This window comes from Vipera ursinii (genome assembly GCF_947247035.1).
Source record: "Vipera ursinii genome assembly, chromosome: 11".
NCBI lineage: Eukaryota > Metazoa > Chordata > Lepidosauria > Squamata > Viperidae > Vipera > Vipera ursinii.
The window spans coordinates 16,413,404-16,431,615 of NC_139524.1; the positions used below are offsets into that span (position 1 = coordinate 16,413,404).

The 18,212-nt window shown below is 47.3% G+C and overlaps 1 protein-coding gene across 1 annotated transcript in view; it reads right to left on the bottom strand.

The window, feature by feature from the left end:
* Positions 1 to 899: 899 nt before the first annotated feature.
* The window catches only part of ZNF592 (zinc finger protein 592), a 28,829-nt gene continuing 11,516 nt past the window's right edge, over positions 900 to 18,212 (bottom strand). Inside the window, exons 3-9 of the mRNA XM_083371443.1 lie at positions 11,890 to 12,068; positions 10,941 to 11,117; positions 10,305 to 10,464; positions 9,195 to 9,464; positions 8,060 to 8,172; positions 5,120 to 5,237; positions 900 to 3,548 (exon numbers count right to left, since the gene is read on the bottom strand). Of these exons, the coding sequence (XP_083227569.1) occupies positions 3,033 to 3,548; positions 5,120 to 5,237; positions 8,060 to 8,172; positions 9,195 to 9,464; positions 10,305 to 10,464; positions 10,941 to 11,117; positions 11,890 to 12,068 (1,533 nt within the window). The 3' untranslated portion in view covers positions 900 to 3,032. The remainder of the gene's footprint in view (positions 3,549 to 5,119; positions 5,238 to 8,059; positions 8,173 to 9,194; positions 9,465 to 10,304; positions 10,465 to 10,940; positions 11,118 to 11,889; positions 12,069 to 18,212) is intronic.

An 18,212-nucleotide genomic window follows, 5' to 3' on the forward strand; every position in this document is an offset into this window, starting at 1 on the left:
TCAGCTAAGATATAATTGATTCATTTGTGGTTGACTGCCATACGAATGCAGTGTGCAGAAGGTACCCTACTTCGGGGAAGGTCATCTTCCAGCGGTGTTCTTCTGAAAAAGGTACAGGTAGTTCTCAACTTACGACGACAAGGGAGCCCAAAGTTCCTGTTGCTCAGCGAGACAGTTAAATGAGTTTTGGCCCATTTCACAGCCTTTCTTGTCACAGTTCTGAAGTGAATCACTGCAGTTGTTAAGTTGCTTGCAAAGATCCCAGAACAGGGCAACCCTTGTTGAGTTGGTTGCAAGCATCTGAATTTTGATCAAGGGACCACGGGGAGGCTGCAACGGTCACACGTGTGAAAAACGGTCATAAGTCACTTCTTTCAAGTGCCGTTGTAACGGTCTCTAAATGGACCGTTGTAAATCGAGGACTACCTGTATTCTGAATTACAGCCTCAGGCAGTGAGATCAAGGTAAACTACTTGAGGCTCCGTTATGAATTTCTAGTATCGTGCCCGAAGGATACCGATGGTGGATCTGGGAGAGCTGCACGGTCAGAAAAGGGAGGTTGGGAGCCAACCTTGGTGGAGCAGTGGGCCTTGGTGGAGCAGTGGGCTAATGCCTCCTTAAGTAACACCAGCTGCCTGCAATCAGTGCAGGTTCGAGTCCCACCAGGCTCAAGGTTGACTCAGCCTTCCATCCTTCCGAGGTAGGTAAAATGAGGACCCAGATTGTTGGGGGCAATTAAGATGACTTTGTAATAATGCCGCTTAGGGTGTGTGTGAAAGCCCTAATAAGCAGGCATATACATAGAATGAAGGCTACTGCTAAGCTTGTAAGCCGCCCTGAGTCTTCAGAGAAGGGCGGGATATAAATGGAATTAAAATAAATAAATAAATAAATAAAACTCATTGTTAGATGGTTTTATTTGAAATACTTTGAAGTAAACATTATAGCAAGGCACAGATGCCACTGCAGATTAAATAGATATGTCATGGCTGGAGAGGAATGTCCTCTCTGCCCCCTGCTATTGTTACTATAGCTAGGCTACCTTGTAAAACATTCCCTAGACTAAAATGTACACGGTATCAAAAAATACAAAGGGCTTTTATCAAAACACGTCCGGACGAGAAAGTGAGCAATTCAAATGGCAACGTGATAAATAGGGTGGTGGGGTTTTTTTTCACTCCTTTTTTAAATTATATATAGTAAACAATGAGCAGGGTTCCGACTTGAAACATAAAAACCGTATTTTTTTTTTTTAAAAAAGAAGCAAATATTATATGAAGCGTGAGGAAAAAGCACATGGGGCGGGGTGGGGCGGAAGCCACAGATGGGAGAAATGAGTCAATGCTAAAGGGAGGAAAGCAATCTCCAATCGATGGGGGTGGGGGGCAACCGAGAGGAAAAAAAACTGGAAAGGGTTGGGTGAGGAGAGAAAGGATGTGCTTTGGAAAAGCAGGTGTACGTGAGGAAGGACCAGACTGGTCCCCCCCCTCCTCCTCATGGAATAAACCTCATCAGCCCCAAATTCTTGCCTTTTTTGAACTGACAAGCAGGGGTGAGCAAGTATGGGGACTTTTAAGGCTTGTGGACTTCAATTCCCAGAATTCCTGAGCCAGCCAGGCTGGCTCAGGAATTCTGGGAGTAGAAGTCCACAGATCCTAAAGTCGCTGTAGTTGCCCACCCCTGAAGCAGGAGAGACTGCCAGCTTCCTTTGCCCTGCAAATTTTGCATCACAACTGAAAAAAAACACTTCTGGGATTGTACTAGAAGGAAAATCACACCAAGCCAATCTGCCCTTCTCCCGGCCCTCGATACTTTTCAACCAGGACAGGAAGCAGCTCTGATCGTGGATAGCCACGGGGGTGATGATCAACGCTGCTCCCTGATCTGTGGAAGGGGGTACTAACCGTGGAAGAGAAGAGATTGCCCAAAGATGCAGAAGTGCAAGCCTCAACATTTCCCCCCCCTCTTAATTCTTCACCACAGATGTTCAATATTTACTTGGGCAGGGTTTTAAATACCCGTGCCTCCAACTTTTATGGAAAGTCCTAACTCTGTGTGTGTGTGTGTGTGTGTGTGTGTGCGCGAGAGAGAGAGAGAGACAGAGAAAGAGAAAGAGAGAGAAAGAGAGAGAGAGAGAGAGAGAGAGAGAGAGAGAGAGAGAGAGAGAGAGAGAGAGAGAGAGAGAGAGAGAGAGAGAGAGAGAGAGAAGGGTTGTATTAGGATCCACTGCCATGTGTGATCAATACATCCAGGCGTGTTCGTGGATGTTGTGTAAGGAGAGGGCAAATACTCAAGCAGATATGCAACTGATTTTCACCTGCAACAAAGATTAAGCAGAGCCTAATGTAATGTTTTCTCAAAAACAAAAGAATAACCCCACCACCACCACACCTGCCACCGAGTAGTGCTAGAAATGTGTCTTCTAGGGGGGGGGGAAAGAAAAAAAATCACATTCACGGAGTGTCCGAAAAGTAATTTTTCAGGCACGGTGGATTTTTGTTTTGAAAGGAAAGAACCGCCAGTGACAGGTGGTGGAGCCAGGAGAGGTTTCCTGGCATCCTGGGCCTAAGGGGAATGGGAGAAAAGACTGTGTTCTTAATTAAAAGTCTGAACTAAGAGGCAAAAGTCTCGGGCAGCAGATGAATGCTTCCTTTTTGCTGGGGAAAACTTGGCACGATTATCCTACATGCCTGTCTTTCTCAACCTTGGCTGCTTTAAGAATTGTGGACTTCCAATTCCCAGAATTCCCCAGCCAGCAAAGAATGGTGGGAGCTGAAGCCCACACCTCTTCAAACAGCCAAGGTTGAGAAAGACTGTTCTAATTCCGCCCCCCCTCCCCGCTTCTCTCTCTCTCTCTCTCTCTCTTCCTTCCCCTTCCGTTACTCATTTAGTGGTGGGGAGATGGTGGGGCAGTTGGTGCTTTTTGTCAATTTCCCTAATCAAAACGAACCGAAGAACCCTATGCCCATTCCATCCCATCAACAACCTCCTCCTCATCTCCAGCAAGGTTTCTGGGGCAGCTGAGCGCGCTCTTAAATAGGGGGAGACTTTGTGAGTTTGTTCTGAGAACTGGTTCTGTCTTTGCCGCAGGGCGAGGAGTCGCGCTCCGAGTCTCTGTCCTTGGAAGGGTCTCCTCCTGCCCTGCTGTGGCTGGTCTCGCCGTGGCCGTCACCCAGTCCGTTCTCTCTCGTCTCCATTTCTGGAACTTCTTTTGCACCCTCTTGTTCTGGCTGTTCCTCCTCCTCCTCCTCCTCCTCCTCTTCGTCTTCCTCCGGATCTTTGACTTTATGAACGATGAAGAGGTGCCTGTTCAGAGACAGGTGCGACGTGTAACACAAGCCGCAGAGCAGGCACTGGTAAGAGGAACTGTCTGACTTGTGTCGAGGTATGTGTTCCAGAAATTCAGTCTCGGCGGCTGTCGTAAAGCTACACTTTGCACATTTCCAGCGGGCTGCCTTCACTTTCTTTGCTGGCGGGTCATCTGATCCGGATGCGGTCGCTTCCATCGGACTCAGACTATCAGCGGTTACTCTCTTTGGAGATTTTGTCTGTAAAACAAAACCGTGCGCTTATTGTACCCATCTGCGACGCCCGCTGCAGCCCGCCATCCAAAGGATACCCACTCAAGCAATAAGAACCAAGTCTGCTCCTCATGCCTCACTACCAAGCTGTCCACGCCACCCTAAGCCAGAAGGAGTAACGAGCGGAGTTAAAGGTCCCCAGGTTATCCCATCTATGCTTGCTCAATGTGTATCTTTACACCAGAGGTCCCCAACCTTTTGGGTACCAGGGACCGGTTCCGTGGAGAGGTTTTTCCGTGGACCGGAAGGTGCATGATTTTGTGTGCTGCCCGCATCCCATGAATGGGCCTTTGCTTGTTTGTGCGGACCAGTTGCTGGCATGCCACGGACCGGTGCCGGTCCACAGACCAGGGGTTGGGGATCCCTGCTTTACACTCTAATGCAGAGGTCCCCAAACCCCCGGGCTGCAGACTGGTACCGGTCCATGGCCTATTTGGGAAACAGGCTGTGCAAGTGCCGGGCAAGTATGCAAAGCTTCACTTCCACATGCGCAAGAGCTAGGCTGCATGTGTGAAACCATCCCCTGGCCCCAATCATTGCTGCACACCGGTCCGTGGAGGCAGAAAAGTTGGGGACCGCTAGTCTACTGCATTCATCCACAAGTCAAGACAAATGGCAAGGAGACAATAAAAGGAGGGGGGGCTTTGTACGCAATTTTGTTATGGGTACAGCAGGCCCTGCTTTTTTTGACTGACCTCTATTTGCACTCCTGTTGAATGGAAAACAACTTTCAACGGGTTTTCTCAATTCTGAGGAGACTAACCAGAACACAGCGACCTTTCAGGTGGGAAGGGACTTAGTTATAATTAATTGAATGATTGCCCCCAGCACTTTGCTAGGAAGAGAACTCATGTCAAATGCAATAGAATGCCTTAAAGGATTAAATTTTCAGGACTGTGATTCTCCAGGCTATATTTCCTCTTATCACTGGTTATCACTTGTCAATCTCATGAGGGTTTTCTAGGATTTTCATGTAATTAAAAGAAAGATGGAACACAGGTCTCTTGAAATAAAGCTGCATCCTTTATGCTGGGCATGTTAAACTGCAAGAGGGTTTCAGACAGCCCTACTTGAGATGTAACCATCATTAGTTACTTTGGCTCTGCCTGGAACCAAATACCATGGCATGTTCCACTAAGGCAGGGGTAGGCAACCTTGGCTCTTTTATGACTCGTGGACTTCAACTCCCAGAATTCCTGAGCCGGCACAGCCGGTTCAGGAATTCTGGGAGTTGAAGTCCACGAGTCATAAAAGAGCCAAGGTTGCCTACCCCTGCACTAAAGGATGTTTTTTTTTAAAGGCTAGAGTTAAATTGCACCCAAATGATGGCAGAAACAGGTGAATTTTCATTACATTACAAGAAATATCTTCTGTCTATTGAGCCACAAGATAAAGTAGCTCTAGATCTCGTTTAAAGACCTGTGGTCCTCCTGGAAAGGGAACAGTAGGGCCTCTCCTGGAATAAATGCGGTTCCAACCCAGCATAGAGAACACGAGCTATCCCGCCTCTACATTTTAAGCAAAGCACTGCAGATTACTTTTGTCAAGTCTTTGGATATCTGGGAAAGATCTGGATTTTTGATGCCGTGCATGAGGCTCATGTGACTCTCCAGCATTGATGGCTGAGGAAACGTCTGGATTTCATCTGTGCAATACCTGCAAAATATCCAAAAGAAATGCTGTCAACACGACTGGAGTGCTCAGCCTCACCCACATCTCTTCTTTTCACTTTGCCCACCCCAATTTTCACAGAAGCCCAGAGCTGGAAGGAACCCGGGGACTGTTACGTCCATTGAGCTGATCCAGATAGGAGTTCAAACGTAGAGAACCGGTGACTGAGAGCTATCCGGCCTCTGCATGAAGACAGAAGGAGAGTCTCCTATCTTTCTGGGGATTTGGCTCCGAGGTTGAACTCCTTTCACAGTTAGGAAGCCTGTGCATTCTGCCTCCCCATTACTTCAGTCCCCTTAAAAAGGTAAAGGCATCCCTGAGTAGTTGTGTCCAATTCTAGGGTGTGGTCCTCCTCTCTGTTTCTTAGCTGAGGGAGCCAGCATTGTCCAAAGGCATTTTCTGTGGTTATAAGGCCAGAATGGCTATACGTCAAAAGCGCAGGGAATTCTGTTACTTTCCCACCGAAGTGGTACCTATTTATCTACTCGCATTTGCATGCTTTTGAACTGCTAGGTGGGCAGGAGCTGAGGCAAGGAATGGGAACTCACCCCATTGCGCAGCGCTCACGTCTCAAACCTGGGCTGTCAGCCTTGCAGCTGACAAGCTCAGCGTCTTTAACCGCTGAGCCACTGTGCCCCCTTTTCAGCCCATCATTCCACATCCCACATCCTCAGAGTGTTTTTCTACCTCTTAGCAACTTTTTTTAAAAAGATTTGTGGATTTCCTTTCCCAGCACACATCTTAAAAATCGCTGAGACTGAGACCACACAGAACAAGGAGTCGATCATATTCTTTCAGTCTCTCTTCGTTAGACTCGACAGAAGGAATGATTCAAAGTTGTTTCCCAAATGCTGGAAAGGGAAACTGCAGAATTCTTAATTCTGGAATAGCAGTGTGAATTGCAAGACTACAGGGTTGTCGTGTTTTAGGGTGTGACACCCTTGCCTCAATCCTAGACAGGGAAAGTACTCTTCCACCACACTGTTTGCTGCAAGGAAACAAATCTTAAGACTAAGCCAATATGTGGACCGTGACTTTGCATCTATTCTGAATCTTCTGAATACGTCCTTTTTTTAAAAAAATTCCATTTATATCCCGCCCTTCTCCGAAGACTCAGGGCGGCTTACAAGCTTTAGCAGTAGCCTTCATTCTATGTATATGCCTGCTTATTAGGGCTTTCACACAAACCCCAAGCGGCATTATTACAAAGTCAGCTTAATTGCCCCCAACAATCTGGGTCCTTGAAGAACATCTGCACAACTCTGGCAGCAGACCAACTTGTGAGCTAAGTTTCATTTGTGAGAAAGCGAGCGCAAATGTTGCGATTTCACAGCAAAAGCTTTCGGGAACGAGGCCTGTTTCTACGATTTACAAATAGAGATGGAAGTTTTTACTACTAGTATCTTGGAAGCTAGCCTTCAATTCCGGGGATACCAAAGGTGACCTTGAATCATGCTTCAGAGCTGATAAGAACAGATTCTTTTCCAGAGGGAAATCAAAGGTTTGCCGTGGGAAGGTTAATGTTTTGTCTGCGGTCTTGGTGGGAAAGACGGGATTTTACATTTGTTAATAACATGTGGCTGGAATGCAGGAGGCCACAGAGAGGAGGCCTTTAAAATCACATGATCAGATGTGAGCCGAGACATGCTCTGTTCACATGCACCAAGTAAAGCAACACTTAGAATTTCCCATCTGTAATTCAATTCAAATAATATTTTAAAATGCTTTCCACAGGAAGATTAGCAGGGATGATCCCTAACCTGAAACAGCTTCCACAAACAAAACTTGGCACTGTTTTCTAGGCTAGTCAGTTGTCAGTGAAGCAGGTTTAAATGATGTATTATCGGTACTGCTTTAACTCCGCAAAGAATCCCCATTAAGTCAGACTGAGTAACATGAATGAAATCCCACTAGGAAATAGAAAAGGAAATATACAGAAATACACAGAAACAGTTGTGGGTAGCGGCAGTTTGATGTGGAAGAGCCTTTTTTAAACTGGAATCTTCTGTAGCCAAGACAGGTTTTCTAAGACTGGCTTCGGATAGTCTTATTTCTCATTTGAAAGGGTAAATTAAGGGATCACTAAAACCACAACATGGGATCAGTGATGGAAAGCAGCTTTTACTGCAAAGAGAACAACTTTTTGATATACAGAAACAATTGCCAGAAAACACCCTACATTTTTGCTTTCATTGCAATTAATTTGAATGGAAAGACACAGCCTTTGTGTTCTCATTTTACTTTTTTCCTGAAACGGTGAGTGCTTAAATCTAAAACTGCAAATATTTCACTTGCAACAGGTTCTGAAATTGACAGCAATAGCAATTAGCACATAAATACCGCTTCACAGTGCTTTACACCCCTCTCTAAGCAGTTTATAGAGTCAGCCTATCGCCCCCAAACAATCTGGGTCCTCATTTTACCGACCTCGGAAGGATAGAAGGCTGAGTCGACCTTGAGCCAATCAGGATCGAACTGCTGGCAGCGGGCAGTCAGCTTGCAATGCTGCATTCTAACCACTGCACCACCAGGGCTCATTAAAGTAAGCCGAAATAGCTGCAGCTTTTGTCCCTCTTGTTGAAACTGGGCGAGCGCACACGGAACTCAAAAGAGTTCCTCCAGAGATTGCTCGAATGCTTCCATTATTATGAAAACACTGCAATATTATCACAGGATCTTCTGCAAATGAAAAACGGTCCAAGGTAAAGAGCACGCGATCCCCTCAGTCGAACAGGCAGGACCACGTATGATCCCGTGATGCCGTGCTCGGGAGCGTGCAAGAAGCATTTCTTCCCTCCCAGACTCACCAGCAAGGGTACAGCTTCTTTGCTGTGTCGTGATTATTGCGAACGTGTCTGTGCAGACTGTTGGAGGCACCAAAGGACCTGTCACATTGCCGGCAAGGAAACCTCTTCATGTTCTGCAGGAGGATCGGAAGAGTTAGTTCCAAAAGGGCAGGGATGAACTCCCATTTTTGTTTCCATTTGGGCAAAATGCAGGAAGTCCTCCACTTAACCCCCATTCAAAGTTACAACAGCCTCCCTTCCCCCCCCCCCCAAAGCTACATATAATCCAATTTGAAGTTACCATGGGTCGCATGACCAAATTTTGGATCCTTGGCAATCACCCTGCCTTTATATCCATTTGCAGCGTCCCAGAGTCATGTGACCACAATTTATGAAGGTTTTGCCGGAAACCGGAGTTTCCTTCCAGGTTCTGGACCAAAAAATATATATTAAAAATTTTTTTAAAAAAATGCCCCACAGCAAACGGTACATTTGCTTGGCAGCCACGGCGTTTATTTTATGACCACCGCAAAAATGGTAAAGGAAATCAGGCATGGTCACATGGTGAAATGCCTAAGGACTATCGTGACTTACAACCATCATTGCAGGACTAATTATAGTTCTTAAATCGAGGACTGCCTGCCGTGATCGGAGGGGCAACAGGAGTCCGTGGTGCTCTCTTGAGCCTGTTTTCTTGCAGACCTTTAATTACCCAACTAGATAACATCATCAGTGCTAGCGGGGAGGGATTTACAGCCAACTTTCCCTCTGCGCAAATCGTTTTTGCAGAAGGCTTCTTGAGAGCAAAGGACAATGTGGAAACAGGAGGGGGTGCGGTGTCCACTAGCCTCCTCGTGGTGCACCCCGGGCAACGTGACCTGGTCACGGCTAACTAGTCTGCCCATTCCGATGGTTGGACCTCACAAGGATCTCCCAGCAAGAAGCAGCAGGGTTAGTACCGAAAATCAAAGTAACGGTTAATGCTGGATTCTGTTATGCCCTCAATCAAATAAGCAGAAGGAAAGGGGAAGAATACAAGCAGGCATCGTCTTCTCGTTCCCGTTCCCACGGCATCGCTAAAAAGGGAAAAGATGCCATTGCGCTGAACGACAGGAAGAGGGTCCAGGTGCTCCTGGGCTTTAGGCAGGTGGGTTACCTTTCCATGGCTTTTCCTCATGTGGGAGACGTAAGTTTCACGGTCAGGGATCCACTGCGAGCACAGCCGGCAAGTCCAACTGCACAATTTGGACTTGGGCTTGGATTCTGGGCTCAAGCCTTTCGTAGGCAAAGAGGTCGGCTGAGACATCCCGTTGACGATCGCCAGGTCCTTGGACGTGGGGAGGACGGGACTGCTCGTGGTGGCCGTCTCCACCTTCTGCCGAGCGCTGGTGAGATCCTCGGGGTTTTCCGGGACTCCGTGGATGCTCTAGGGAAAGTCAAGGAATCAAGCTCAGCTAGCAAGCAGATCCACACGGAAAGGTCAGAGCGTGGAACGACTCGCCCAGCTGATGAGAACGCCAGTGGGTTGTTGTTGTTTTTTTTAATTTCTATATCTACCATCTAGAAATCTACCATCTAGATCTATCATCTTGACCAGATTATCAACCAGAGCTGGGTGTTATGTTCATATTAGGCATATATTGTGCCAACTGTCCTGGTTTCTGGCCCATTTCTGGACCTGGTTCAAAGTTCTGGATGACCTTTTAAATCAGAGGTCTCTGAACTTGGCAACTTTAAAGACCCATGGCCTTCAGCTCTGCTGGCTAAGGAATTCTGGGAACTGAAGTCCAAAAGTCTTAAAAGTTGGCCAGTTTGGAGACAACCTCCCCCCAATTCAAACTCAAGATCACCAATGCAGAGAACTGGAGGGCATTTGGGGCGGGATGTTATATCAGGTGAGGTTTATAAATTGCAGGGTGCTGAAACAGAGTTGCTAAACAAACAAAGTGATTTTAGGACACTGTCCTTGTTATACTAAGTTGTAATGCATTTGGTCTGGACTAGCAGGCTGTGTGAACCCAGCCACTGTGCTCTGGAATTTGTAGGCTTAGCTTGTTCTTTAAATCCGGTCAATTGTGGTTTATGGTTAAATTGCAGTTAAGCAACCCAAATCTTAGAGAGGCAAATATGAGGAGAGGCTGCTGCTGAAGGATCCGTCAGAGGTGGGGAAAATAAAAGGCAGCCAAAGTGCTTCAAGGGATGACCTTCAAAGGTGGAAGGCGGGACAAGGTCTGCGGAGGCGCGGGAGCGGTCTTGCCCTACCAACCTTGACATGTTGCATTAACTGCAGCTTCTGCATGTACACCAGTTGGCAGTGGGGGCACTTGAACACGCCCACCATCAGCCGGTTGGCATTTTGTTGGAAGTGCTCTTGCAGAAGTCTCTTCTTGTTGAAGACCGTCTCACAGGAGCATTTGTAGATCACCCTGGAACCGTGGAGTGTGGGGGGGGGAAAAAGAGAACTTCATGAATGGATGAATCCGGAAAAGCAAATAAAAAAAAGCCAACAGAACTGTAATATAACTTGAGAGAGAGAGAGAGGGAGGGAGGGGGAGAGATTCTAGTCCTCATGTTTCACAAAAGTAGGCCAGACAGTCCTGCAATAGCACTTAGATTTATATACTGCTTCGCAATGCTTTTACACCCTCCTCTAAGTGGTTTACAGAGCCAGCACATGCCCCCCCTCCCCCAACAATCCGGGTCTCCGTTTTATCGACCTCGGAAGGATGGAAGGCTGAGTCAACCTTGAGCTGGTCAGGATCGAACTGCTGGCAGCCGGCGGAGTCTACTTGCAATGCTGCATTCTAACTACTGCAGCACCAGGGCTCGGATGTAGAAGGCAAAGAAACTAGAGAACTGCAGTGATGTAAAACAAGGCCCTGGACCCCAACAGATCACTTACTGAGATGTCTTGTGAGGCTCTGCGGGATGCTGACTGGTAATGTGAGCGGTGGTGCTGTCTGCGGACTTGAAGGCCATGGGGCAGAACGAACACTTGTGGAAGACTTCACAGTGCTTCTCGTGAATGTGGACTTTCAGCATAGCCTGGGACATGAAAACCACCCCACAGTGGCTGCACCTGGGGAAAAGGAGAGGACACACTCAGCTGGAAGGCACATTTGCCAGCGTCCTTTCCACAGATGGTCAGGAAATGGGAAGAAACCCGTGTCTGCTTTACTGAATCATCCATGAAGAAGCCGTGAAGGTTCACAGTTGTAGGATAGCATCCTAGAGAGCTTGCTGCAGATAATGGCTACACGTCAGAGGTTGAGATATGGCCAGGGGATGAAAGAACAAGAGCCGTCATATCACCATATCAATTCACTGAAGCCAAAGGCAACCACCGTCAAAATGTTAATCTGAGTGAAGCCTTGCTCCTCCTTCTCTGCTGGCCATTCCTGCAACGGACGAAAGAGCCTTAATTTTCCAGAAATGAGTGACTGCGAGGACATTATTCCCTGGCGGCAACGTCAGGCTTCTGAGAAAGTCAGCGGGATGAGAAATATATACAAAAGTCCCTTTAAACAGGTGTTAAGGCTGGCAAAAATCATCTGTTACAGATTAGTCTGACGTTTTTTCAGCTAAAAATAATAATAATAAAAAAATAAAGATGATTGACATCACTTCTCCCCTAAGAAACAAGGAATGAATCCTTAAGCAGGACTCTTGCAATCTGCCCCAAAAGCTCACGTCATTTGCGGAACCTTTTTTCTTTTTTTTTTGAAAAGCCAACTTTCTCGCATCTGGGCCTAGAATGCGTGTCTGCAAAGGGGCCTTCGAAGCCCCTTTTTAAATGTGTGAAACAGCGACTTGCTTTCCCCCCCACCCCCCTCCTCAAATTTAGCACTGACCTGTAACCGACTTTGCGTGAGTAATGCAGGCAGTTCTCTTTGACGTGGGTTTGGAAGTAGGCTGACCGACAGATGGCCCCGCACTCAGGGCAGCAATAGGGAGATTTGTGGGCATGGATTCTTTGATGAGCACAATAGCTGCATTTGTTCGGCAACAGCATCTGACACACTTGACAGGTCTAGGAGAGAGGAAATAGACAGGCACCTTGATTTGCGCCGCCGGCTGGGGCATTCTGGGGGTTGAAGCCCACACGGCTTAAAAGTCGCCACGGTTGCGAAACCATCCTAGAGGGGGACTCCTGGTCATTCAACTACAGGTGGTCCTCGACTTACAACCATTCATTTAGTGTCCATTCGAACAGCGCTGAAAAAAGGGGACTTAGGACCGTTTTTCACACTTAGGGCCGTCGCGGCATCCCCGCAGTCGCGTGATCAAAATTCCAACACTCGGCAACTGACTCGTATTTATGACGGCCGCAGTGTCCCAGGGGTGTGTCTCTGTGTGTCATCCAATCCCCTTTAGAGAACTTCTGACAAGCAAAGTCAATGGGGAAGCCAGATTCATTTAACGACCGTGTGTCTAGCTAAACAACTGAGGTGACTCGCTTAACAATGCCGGCAAGGAAGGTGGCCAAATGGGGCACACAACTCACTTATCAAATGCCTCGCTGAGCGACAGAAATTTTGGGCTCCGTTGTGACTGTTAAGTCGAGGACTACCTGTATTCCCGCTAAGCGGGAATGGTAGCTCTCCAAGGGCAGGCCCTTACTGGCTGGCTGGCTGGCTGGCTGAGCAGTGATCTTTTAGCCTTCTGCATGAAGGCGGGTGATGCTTGAAAAAGCTCCTTGGGTTGAGCAAAAGGGGAAAACGACGACAAAAGACACACTGCGGATGGCCTGCTGCAGATAAGACGCAGAAAAATAAAAACTTCTAACTGGCAGTTTTTCTCCCCAAACCGCACTAAAAAGCGTGTCCAGCTTGGAGAGGTAGATGAGAACTCCAGTTTGTTAAGGGCAAGTTTCCCCTTCTCTGAACAAGTGCCAAAGCTGTCTATTTATGCCCCTCGGAAGCAAACACACTTCTTCTTTTCCACTCTCGGGTGAGAAAAAGCTCAATCAGGTATTTAATTTTAACCTTGACAACAGGGCAAAGGAAAACGCAGGACAATGAAAGCCCAAACACAAAGCAAATCCTGCCAGCCGGGAGCTCGGGGCAGAATAATCAGCCGGGAGAATTATCTACTGAAATTACCCTTTCACTGACATTGTTGTAAATGGATATTTCAATTGGACGGTCTGCCTAAACAGTCTGCAGAGTAAGGGTGCAGTTATATAATATCCACGTAGCCTGTGGAACGTTAATGACGTTTATTATTATTTTTTAGTTAAGAGAAAAATCAACTTAACACCCCCCAATCCCGAATTCTGCAATACTCTCCAAAACATTATCTAGCAGCTTTCGACTTCCTTTTTGCTGCCGTATCACTGTTTTGTTTTTTTAAAGAAATCCCAGAACGCTTAGTTCTTTCTTGCACTTTGCAGCAATCACCTTATGATGATTATGTACGCCTCTCATATCCTTTTCCCACCAAAGCCGGCTGATCGAGGCAGGATAAAACCCTAACCCCAAATAAATGTCACATAAAGCGTTCCTCTAGACTAGGGGTAGGCAACCTTGGCTCTTTTATGACTCGTGGACTTCAACTCCCAGAATTCCTGAGCCAGTTATGCTGCCTCAGGAATTCTGGGAGTTGAAGTCCAGGAGTCATAAAAGAGCCGAGGTTGCCTACCCCTGCTCTAGACAAACAAAAAGCCACAGAGTAAAACTGGCTTGGTTAAAACTTAACAAAAATAAATAAAATATAAAAAATGCAGCCAAATGCAAGAAACATTCCTTAAAGCCAGTTTGAAATGGGTGGCTGAAGTCCTTCCATCTCGGCTCTTTTTCATTTGCCAGGCTTCGAGCAGAAGCTTGTTAAATTTAGGGCTTCGTTTTGCCCTTTGTATTTATTTCTCATGGTGATTTTTATTGCAAGCTCCCTGACAGCTGCTATTAGGAAGGCAAATGCATAATTAAATCCAGGGCATTTGCATGCAGCACCCATTTATCCCCTTCCCTTCTTGCACGGCAGTTTTGTAACTTTCAGAAGAAATGCAAACGGCTTTCCGAATTGCACGAAGCCGGCTCACGAGCGCTGCCACCAAATGGCAGGTCTTCACGATGGGAAAGATCTGTTCGCTGCGTGGTCCTGGGGTAGCAAAGATTCTGGGTTATTGTTATTTTTGCCGAAATGCCAAGGACGTTAAGTCTCCTTACTCCATACGCAAACAGCCACGCTGATCCATTGAATATCATCCATCTACCTATCACAGTACAGGTAATCCTCCACAGGGCCACAAATGAACGCAACATTTCCAAAGGTTTAAGGTTTAAGGTTTATTAAATTTATATGCTAAGGAAAGCTAAGGAAAGCCTTTGTTAAGGGCCCTTTGCTCCGTTTTACGAGCTTTCTTGCCACAGTTGGTTAAGTGAACCACTGTGGTTGTTAAGTTAGTCATGCAGTTGTTCAGTGATTTGGCTTCCCCACAGACTTTCCTTGTCGGAAAGTCGCACAAGGGGGATCACAAGACCCCGGGACGCTGCAGCCATCATAATTATGAGTCAGTTGTCAAGCATCTGAACGTAGATCACCTGGCCATGGAGATGCTGCAACAGTCGCTATGTGTGAAAAATGCTCCGAAGTCCCTTTTTCCCCCCCCCAACACTGCTGTAACTTTGCGCGGTCACTATTTATTTTATTTTTATTTTAATTCCATTTATATCCCGCCCTTCTTCGAAGACTCAGGGCGGCTTACAACTGTTGTTAAGTCGAGGATTAGCGCTAATGCAACACCGTTTAAAACTTGTCTTTGCAAAAGCGGAAGTGTCACCCACGAACGCTACAGCTCCCCACTCTCCATCCGATGAGACAGGAAAGGCATTTGGACTGAAGTAGAGGCAGAGAGAACAGGAAAAACAACAACAGAGGAGAGAACCAGCTTCCAGGGGCTTCTAAGCATCTGGAGCTGGAACATGCGAGCTTCCCAGATGTTTGAGCTCCACAGGAGGGGAGAAAGACAAAAGACAGATGTTCAGCTGAGGTTATAACATGTAGCTCTATTTCGACATCCCGTCTGCGTTTTCGCTTAGAGCTGTAATAAATTGTCAGACCTGGGGAACAAACAGTCTATTCCTAACTGTTCCCAACCATTTCAATGAAGATCTGCAAAGGTAAAAGGTAAAGGTAAAGGTTCCCCCGCACATGCGTGCTAGTCGTTTCCGACTCTAGGGGCCGGTGCTCATCTCCGTTTCAAAGCCGAAGAGTCAGCGCTTGTCCGAGGACGTCTCCGTGGTCATGTGGCCGGCATGACTAGACGCCAAAGGCGCACGGAACGCTGTTACCTTCCCACCGCAGTGGTCCCTATTTTTCTACTTGCATTTTTACGTGCTTTCGAACTGCTAGGTTGGCAGAAGCTGGGACGAGTAACAGGCGCTCACTCTGTTACGCAGCACTCGAGATTTGACCCGCCAAACTGCCGACCTTCTGATCGACAAGCTCAGCGTCCTAACCCACTGAGCCACCGCGTCCCGACCATTTCAATGAAGATCTGCAAAGACCCTCCCTTAAATCTTAAGAAGAAATCGTTCACGGACAGACAGAGTTAATGCACAGGTGTCCCAACTGAATGTGTGTGAAGCACTTAAGCAGTTTCAGTCCATTAGGAATGCTCTCTGATCAGCGGCTGACAGACAGTCCTCGACTCACGACCGTAGTGTAGCTAAGTGAGTCGTTTGATTAAGGAGGTTTTGCCCCATTCTACGACTTTTCTTCCCACGGTTGAGAAGAGAATCACTGCAGCTGTTAAATTAATAACCCGGTTGTTAAAAACGGAGCTGGCTATCCCGTTGACTTCGCTTGTCAGAAAGGCGCAAAAGGGGATCACGTGACCCCCCCCGGGGGGGGGCACTGCAACTGTCATAAATACGAGTCAGTCGCCGAGCATCTGAATTTTGATCACGTGACCGGGGGGGGAATGCTGCAACGGTGGTTAAGTGTGGAAAAAAATGGTCACTTTTTTTTTCCAGTGACGTCGTAACTTCGGTCACTAAATGAACTGCCGTAAATTGAGGACCACCTGTACTTGGTCCATAGGAGGATCCGCGGCTTGGATCTAGTCTCCAGCAGGGCTGCAATAGGTTGGCCCATGATATTTCCTCCCACTAGGCCTGGCTCTCCTGCCAAAATTTGCTCCGCTGAGCACCTGTCAATTCAGCTGCAGGGACATCTTCAGCCCTGTGGTCTCCCTACTGAAGTCATTCCCTGGAAATTTACACACGTGGGTGTGCACGATTGCTCACAATCACCCGCTCCCTCTCAATGGACCTCTTTGGGAAATAATAATCACTAAGTACGACTTCAGCACTTCTGAAGGGAGAGGGAGCTTCAGACAAGAGGCAGCTCCTGAAATTAAGGAGGAACTTCTTGACGATCATTAATCAGTGGGAAAGCTTGGGGGTGTTTTCAAAAAAGATTGGAAAATCACTTGCTCAAGATGGCATGAGGCCGCTTGGCTGGGCCAAGGGGTTGGACGAGAAGGCCTCTGAGGTCCCCCCCCAACCCTAAGATTCCAATACATTAAAACGATCAACACGGCGGCGTAAACTACACTTGCTTTCAAACGATCCATGCTTGGCTCTTCAAAGCTTGGAGTTTAGTGACTGCACACAATCAATTCAAAATCGAAAAGCACCACTCTATCATCCCACATCCGCTGGAATGCGTGTTAGTTTTGTGTATCAGCCCCCCCCCCAATTCAGGTTGGATTATCAACATCCTCACTAAAAGAGTGAGGATGTCCAACAGTGCAGACGGACGGGCTTGCCCACAAGGAACATCAACCCTTCCACTGCCCACCAGTCAAGAGCTGAAGAAGCTTCTTGGATGATGAAGCGAAAGGTCTTCATAAGGAAAACAAGACATTCCAGCCACCTCTTGGGGGGGAAAAAAACCCTTCGGGACACATCCGAGATACAAATTAAGACAACTCCGTCTAGTTTTGGTTACTAGATGGTACACAAACTAGAGATTCTGGCTTTTTCCTCTCCAAAGACAGAAGCCAAGAACCAACTGTGGAGGTGTGGGTCTTATGACAACACACGGATTGGTAGCTTAGGTTATCTGGCTTAGTTAGCTGTGCTCACTGGAACACAGTAGTGTGTATCCAAACACTGTTTTTCAGAAGCAAGTCAAACCTGGGAAGAGGCCTGGTCTACTGTTCCATTGAAACGCGGTTATGACATGCCGAATTTGGATTTGTTCCCTAACAGCCCCTTGAGTGTGTAACACTTGTTTTGTCTTGCTGTGGTTTTACTCTTGTTTATACAAATCGTGAAGCATCACAGTACGGACTCTTGCCTCTTCCTGTCAACGATGGCGTTCTTGAGGCCGATTAGCCTCAGCGAGACTACAATTATAACGCTGAATTGTCTCCGCAGAAGCCTACCTAGCTAGAAAAAGACGTTGCATGCTAGCCTGACACATTTGCACAAAGGTCAGGTTCCACAAAGAGGTAACTTTCAACCTAATGCAAACAGAGGGGAACTCGGCACGAACAGGAAATTGGTCAAAACCATCGGAGCTGTCACCTGAAGATTTTGCTGAGAGGAAGCAACAAATTCAAAGGGGCCAGCTCAGAACAACCGCACAACTGAAAAGTAAAAGGTGGAGAGGGCTGTTGATTCCTTTCACACCGACTGCAGCTCTTGAGGCTTTAACTATGAGAGCTGCACGTTTTTCCATAACCATCAGAGCCCCCACACCTTCCATTGTTGGTCAACACTACTATCTATGGATTGTGCTAAACAGGTTCGCACCTTTTTCTCTCCCAAATACAGACTGAGGAGGGAAGCACAGAACAGAAGGTAAAGGTTCCCCCGCACATGCGTGCTAGTCGTTTCTGACTCTAGAGGCCGGTGCTCATCTCCATTTCAAAGCCGAAGAGCCAGCGCTTGTCCGAGGACGTCTCCGTGGTCATGTGGCCGGCATGACTAGACGCCAAAGGCACACGGAACGCTGTTACCTTCCCACCGGAGTGGTCCCTATTTTTCCACTTGCATTTTTACGTGCTTTCGAACTGCTAGGTTGGCAGAAGCTGGGACGAGTAACAGGCACTCACTCTGCTACGCGGCACTCGGGATTCGACCCGCCAAACTGCCGACCTTCTGATCGACAAGCTCAGCGTCCTAACCCACTGAGCCCCTAACAGAAGCGGTCTCTGAAAAGT